General features: G+C 43.5%; 1 protein-coding gene across 1 annotated transcript in view; it reads left to right on the top strand.

Annotated features, from left to right (window-relative positions):
* The window catches only part of LOC133440539 (gamma-aminobutyric acid type B receptor subunit 2-like), a 38,012-nt gene extending 31,499 nt beyond the window's left edge, over nucleotides 1-6,513 (top strand). Inside the window, exons 13-18 of the mRNA XM_061717829.1 lie at nucleotides 85-186; nucleotides 1,222-1,419; nucleotides 2,130-2,294; nucleotides 3,317-3,404; nucleotides 3,478-3,607; nucleotides 5,507-6,513. Coding sequence (XP_061573813.1) covers nucleotides 85-186; nucleotides 1,222-1,419; nucleotides 2,130-2,294; nucleotides 3,317-3,404; nucleotides 3,478-3,607; nucleotides 5,507-5,639 — 816 coding nt within the window. The 3' untranslated portion in view covers nucleotides 5,640-6,513. The remainder of the gene's footprint in view (nucleotides 1-84; nucleotides 187-1,221; nucleotides 1,420-2,129; nucleotides 2,295-3,316; nucleotides 3,405-3,477; nucleotides 3,608-5,506) is intronic.
* Nucleotides 6,514-6,719: the final 206 nt, after the last annotated feature.

Consider the following 6,719-nt stretch of genomic DNA (forward strand, 5'->3'; position numbering starts at 1 on the left):
CCGAGAGCAGGAAGATGTTTCTAGCTAATAGCGCTGCCTAAGCTTGCTAATAGCGCTGCCTGAGCTAGCTTGCGTGTGTTCCAGGGCGACCCGGACCTGCTGATCCGGTTCTACTCCGACCAGTGCAGCAGCACCAGCCTGGACCTGTGGCTGACGGCCGTCTACGGATACCGAGCTCCACTGCTGGTCAGACGCTAACGCTAATGCTAACTAATCCTAACTAACCTTAACCATAACTAACACCAACCCTAACTAGCCCTAACTAACCCTAGCTAACTCTATAGCCCTAACTAGCCCTAACTAATCCTAACTAGCCCTAACTAACCCTATAACCCTAACTAGCCCTAACTAACGTTTCTTCCCCCAAGCGGTTGCTCTGATGAATCTCACAAATAATCAGAGTAACCAATCACGTGCAAAAATCATATAGCACCTTCCTTGACAACCATGTCTGCCTCACTCTGCTGCCCCTCACTGTGTATTCTTTGTATAATTTGTATAATCTTTTGTATTTTTTTTGTATAATTGCCCTGTAAAATTGTAAATAGGTTATGTTTATTTTTATTCAGAACTGTCCCTTTTTCTTTTCTTTTCTTTTCTTTTCTCTCTCTACCTCAAACTTCTGCACCTTAAATGTTTATACTGTTTATTCTGTATCATAGAAATATCACATTTGTTTTATTGTTTATTTTATTCACCAAAGAGCGAAATTACCAGAGTCAAATTCCTTGTTGGACAACGTTCGAACCTGGCCAATAAAGATGATTCTGATAACTAATCCTAACTAGCCCTATAACCCTGACTAACACTAACTAGCCCTAACTAGTCCTAACTAGCCCTAACTAACTCTAACTAACCCTAACTAGTCCTAACTAGCCCTAACTAGCCCTAACTAGTCCTAACTAGTCCTAACTAACCCTAACTAACTATATATCCCTAACTAACTCTAACTAACCCTAACTAGCCCTATAACCCTAACTAACCCTAACTAGCCCTATAACCCTAACTAACACTAACTAGCCCTAACTAACCCTAACTAGCCCTAACTAACCCTAACTAACCCTAACTAGCCCTATAACCCTAACTAACCCTAACTAGCCCTAACTAACCCTAACTAACCCTAACTAGTCCTAACTAACCCTAACTAGCCCTAACTAGTCCTAACTAGCCCTAACTAACCCTAACTAGCCCTAACCAGCCCTAACTTGCCCTTGTCTCCAGGGTCTGGGCTGTTTCCTGGCCCTGAACATCCGGGTCAAACCCCTGAGCTTCTCCATGTTAGCGGTGTCGGTGTCCAGCGTGTCGGGGGTGTCGGGGTCGCTGCTGATTACCCACAATCCCCCTCTTCACTTCCTCCTGAGCAGCTTCCTCATCCTCACCTGCAGCATCTTCATCCTCAGCTGCCTGTTCGGACCCCAGGTGAGTTCTGGAGGTTCTGGTTCTGGTTCTGGTGGACCTGAACCTCCTTCTGAAGCCGTAGAACCAATAAAACCATGTTTCCTACTCAGCGTCCAAACTAAAGTTGCTTTAATCAACAAAGATTTGGACTAAATATCGTCGTCAACGAACCTTCATCACCTGAGGAAGAAGAGACATAACGCAAAATGCTGGTCATGTGACGATACCGATAATTAAATATATAATGCAATATTGTAGAGGAATAAAAACCAGACTAAAATGTAGATTACAGAATAAAAAAATGATCCTAATCATGAGAGTTCAACGTAGATCTGGGAATCATCTGCATAAGCTGTGACTAGAGACCTGAAGATGGTGGAGAGTCTGGAATGGAAGAGTTTCAGGGCCAGGCAGGAGAAAAATAAGAATAATATTTTAGAGGAAGATTTTTTTTTTCACTGTGCATTTCGAGAAAAAAGTCAAAATGTCGAGAAAAAAGTCGAAATGTCGAGATTAATATTAAAGTACAATTTTGAGAAAAAAGTTGAAATTTCAAGAATAAAGTTGAAATTTCGTCAATAAAGTCGAAATCTCGGCTTTTTTTCAGCATTTCAACTTGATACATGAAATTTTGCCTTTTTTCTCAACATTTCGAATTTTTTCTTGCTATTTCGACATATTGATAATTCTTTTTATTTGTGTTTTTGTTTTCTTGATTTGGATGTCTCCAGGTGTCTTACGTGTTATCTAGCGGCGGCGAGACGCAGCAGCAGCTGGACCGACCAGACGAGGCTCCGGACGGGGAACCAGACGAGGAACGAGACGAGGTCCCGGACGGGCCCCGTCAGGACCAGCTGAGGAGGCTGAACGACCGGCTGAAGAGCCAGAGCCAGCAGGTGAGGACGGTGGCATAGGCAGAAATATTATTTTTTGGGGTGGGCCATATTCAATTTAATTCAATTAAATTTTATTTATATAGCCTCTAATACAACAGTTGTTTCTAGGATCTTTCCAGAGATCCAGAACATGAACATAAACCGCCATCAATTATTACATAAACAATGGCAGGTAAAAACTCAGATGCAGGCAGGTGGAAGCATATTGTCTCAGAAAAAGCGGACTTATAAAAACGTTTAAGCAGAAAACATGACAAACAGACAGATTAAAGGGAGTGCCAATTTTACTTTGTAATCTGCATTACAAATACATTATGACAGTTAAACACAACAGGCTAAACCAACAGAGCATGAAAACCTGCCTATATAATAGGCTAGTAGCCTATTTGCTGAACTGGCAGCGCATTGGCTAACCGGCTAACCTCCTCTAGCAAAAAAATATCTGAGAGGGGAAGTTTTTTTTTTTTTATTGTGCACTTCAAGAATAAAGTCGAAATTTCGTCAATAAAGTCAAAATTTTGCCTTTTTTCTGAACATTTCAACTTTTTTCGTACGTTTTTTCGTATGTTTTTTTGTGCGTTTTTTCGTGCGTTTTTTCGTACGTTTTTTTGTGCGTTTTTTCGTACATTTTTTCGTACGTTTTTTCGTGCGTTTTTTCGTACGTTTTTTCGTACGTTTTTTCGTACGTTTTTTCGTACGTTTTTTCGTACGTTTTTTTGTGGGTTTTTTCATACGTTTTTTTCATACATTTTTTCGTACGTTTTTTGGTAATTTTTTTCGTGCGTTTTTTCGTACGTTTCTTCGTACGTTTTTTCGTACGTTTTTTCGTGTGTTTTTTTCAACATTTCAACTTCATTCACGAAATTTTCTACTTTTTTCTCGACATTTCGACTTTTTTCTCAATACCGTCTAGCAGCAGGGCTAACCTCCAGGTGAGACCGGTTCAGACTGGTTCAGACCGGTTCAGGTGAGCGGCAGCAGCGAGGTCTGTGTTTCTCAGCTAACGCTAACGTCTCCTGCAGCTGGACGTGCAGATACACACCATCATGATGGAGCTAGCGGAGCTAGCGGAGCCGGAGCTCGGTCGACGCTTGACGGGAGACAAACGCGGTAAAGATTCAGTTCTCACGTTTCCTCGGCCCGGACCAGGTTCTTGTTTGACCCGGTTTGTCTTCACCGGCAGCTGAACTTCGTTCCCTGGTTCTGACTCATGAGGCTCAGGTCAACAACGCGCCGAGCAGGAACTCCACGCCGAGCAGGAACTCCACGCCGAGCAGGAACTCCACGCCCGACAGCATCAACTCCCCCGACCAGTGAGTCTCTGTCCGCCCACGTCGGTTTATACCGTATTGGCCTGAATATAAGGCGGTGTTTTTTGCATTGAAATCAGACTGAAAAAGTGGGCGTCGTCTTACATTCGGGGTCTAGACGTTATACCCATTCACAACACTAGATGGCGCCAGATATCTTTAAAGCCAATGCTGAACTAAAGTCCCCAGGCCAAAGCGAACCCCTGTCACGAAGAATAAATAGTATAAGAAAGAAAAGAGAAGAAAATAAGAGAAGAGATAACAGAAAGTGGAGAAACGTAGCGAAAATCTGGAGAAAAGTGGGTGGAAGAAGTTATGATGCAAACTTCAAGATAATGATTTCAAAATAGTCAAAATAACAGGCTTTTTCTCTCGAATATATTGTTATAATCATTTGTTTCAGATGTACTGTCATTATTTTCTGTATAAAAATTGAATTTGGTGTTCAAAAAGTCTTTCTTCAAACTTGAGTCTTGAAAAAGAGGGTCGTCTTATAATCGGGGTCGTCTTATATCCGGGACAATACGATACAATTAAAGCTGCAGCAGCGATGAACGTGTGCAATTTTCACCAATAAAGGTCAAGGACTCAAAACCAAATCCAATGACACTACCCACATGTCTGTATCACAACATGTTCAGAAGTTATAGCAGAAAGTAGGAACTATCAACTATTAACCAATCAGAAGAAGGGGCGGGGCTAACTCAGGCCAATGAAGGTCAAGTACTCAAAACCGAGTCCGATGACACCACACACGACTCTCTATGTCAAACCATTCAAAAGTTATGGCAGAGAATAGGATCTATCAAATATCGACCAATCAGCTACTAGTATCACTTCCTGTTTAGCGTTGAAGTTTGACGCGGCGCCACGGCCACGCCATTTCACGAAAACTCACGATTTCGATAACTTTTCATGGTTAACGTCTTTTGTGTCTCCTGAGCGAGTTTTATGTGGAACGGACGATCCTGCTAGGAGGAGTTTGTTAAAGTACGACACGTGAAAATGGCATAAATTGCGCCAAAATTATACGATTAATTAAAAATAGCCGACTTCCTGTTCGGTTTCGGCCATGTCGCCAAGAGACTTTTCTTTAAGTTGTGACATGATACAGGTGTGTAGTGATTTTTGTGCATGTACGTCAAACCGTATTATGGGACTTGAGGCAAAAAGTTTTCTAGGGGGCGCTGTTGAGCCATTAGGCCACGCCCATTAATGCAAACCATTAAATATCACATTTTTCACATCAAGATGAGCATAGTTGAATATCTCAAAAAAGCGTAATAGCTAGCATGATGAGACTAAAATATGTTGTAGTACAACGCGTCATGTTGTAATGATGTCTGTACGATACGTCTGTACGTTGCCTAGCAACAATCGTTCAAAATAAAATTGTATTTTTTTTTAAATTGAAAGTTAAATATCGCAAAAAACGTAATAAGTAACATGATGAAGTTGTACGGTCCTTTAGTGCCAATCGGGTCGAGTGTTTGTAAATTTGAACGATGTCTCTACGATAAAGTTTGGCCGAGCAATGAGGGTCCGAATTTGCGCCTTTTTTTTTTTTTTGCTTTTTGGCATCTAGCGTTGCCACGGTAACACTTTTGACTGAGAAAAGTAATGCCCATCGAGGCCACGATGGAGACGCATCCAACGATGTCTGACATGCATGGGCCGAACCTGGCTTGGTGCAAAATTTGGTGAGTTTTGTGGCACATTTAGGGGGAAAAAGGCCCTCATTTCATCGGAAAAATAAAAAATAAAAAAGAGAACGAGAACAATTCCTGCAGATTCAATAGGGCCCTAGCACTGTCAGTGCTCGGGCCCTAAATATTATATAATTATTTATAACCTGAAGAGGTGTTGAACAAAACTGACCTTGTCTTTTCTCTGGTTCCTCAGCGTGCAGCGCCGTCTCTCCTTCCAGCTTCCCATCCTGCATCACTCCTACCTTCCCGCCATCGGCGGCGTCAGCTCCAGCAGCTCCCGGCTGTTCCCCCACCAGGAAGAGTCTGGTCACCACGACGACGCCTGACGACGCCTGACGACGCCTAGCGGCCCGGTCGCCACGACGACGCCTGACGACGCCTAGCGGCCCGGTCGCCACGACGACGCCTGACGACGTCTGACGACGCCTGACGGCCCGGTCGCCACGACGACGCCTGACGACGCCTGACGGGCCGGCATCCCGGGCACCGCAGAACCGGGTTCAACAGCGCCTCTCACCACCTGATCAACCTCATGTGTGTGTGTAACACATGTATTTTCCTTGTTTCCTTCCTATGTTTTACATATTTACGTAGATATTGTTTCTCTACAGGAGGAAACATCGACAAGCCCTTATGGGTTTTTTTTGGTTCCTCCCGCACATTTTCTGATGTATTGTATTTCTTTTTTATTTCCTTTTTTTTTCTACATACTGTTCGTCTGTACTTTTTAAAACTGTTGTATATTTTTATGTGCAAATAAACTAAAAAAAAAATGCTGATGCTGCAGACGGAGGAGAGAAGCTGCTCGGTTGGTTGTTTGTTTTGGAGGCAGAAACATTTCTGAAGCTCCGGGACTTTCAGGAGTTACAACATCCGTCCAAACATGAGCTTTGAGCTGCTGACGCTCCACGAACTCACCATAGGACCTGGTCCAGGATCCAGGACCAGGACCTGAAACCTGCTGTCCACCTGCCTGCGGTCCCCCCCTCTGGTCATCCCGTTGCTGCTTCCACCTGCCTGCTGTGCTGTTGCCGTCCCTGACCCCCAGTCTGGCCCTCGGCAGGAGGGTCCCCCCTTATGATCCTGGTCCTGGTCCAGGTTTCTTCCCTCCTAAAGGGGAGTTTTTCTTGCCACTGTTTGGCTTAAGGTTTTTCTCCCACTAGGGGAGTTTTTACCTGCCATTGTTTATGTAATAATTGCTCGGGGGTTTATGTTCATGTTCTGGATCTCTGGAAAGCGTCTAGAGACAACTTTTGTTGTATTAGACGCTATATAAATAAAATTGAATTGAATTGAATTGAATTGAATATATATTTTTAGTGCCACGGCTGCGCCAAGAGGCACGCCTCCTCCATAGCTCTGCAATAGCAATGGAGGAGCAGTGCCTCTTGGCGCAGCCAGAGGCA

Source organism: Cololabis saira, chromosome 3 (assembly GCF_033807715.1).
Source record: "Cololabis saira isolate AMF1-May2022 chromosome 3, fColSai1.1, whole genome shotgun sequence".
NCBI classification, from domain to species: domain Eukaryota; kingdom Metazoa; phylum Chordata; class Actinopteri; order Beloniformes; family Belonidae; genus Cololabis; species Cololabis saira.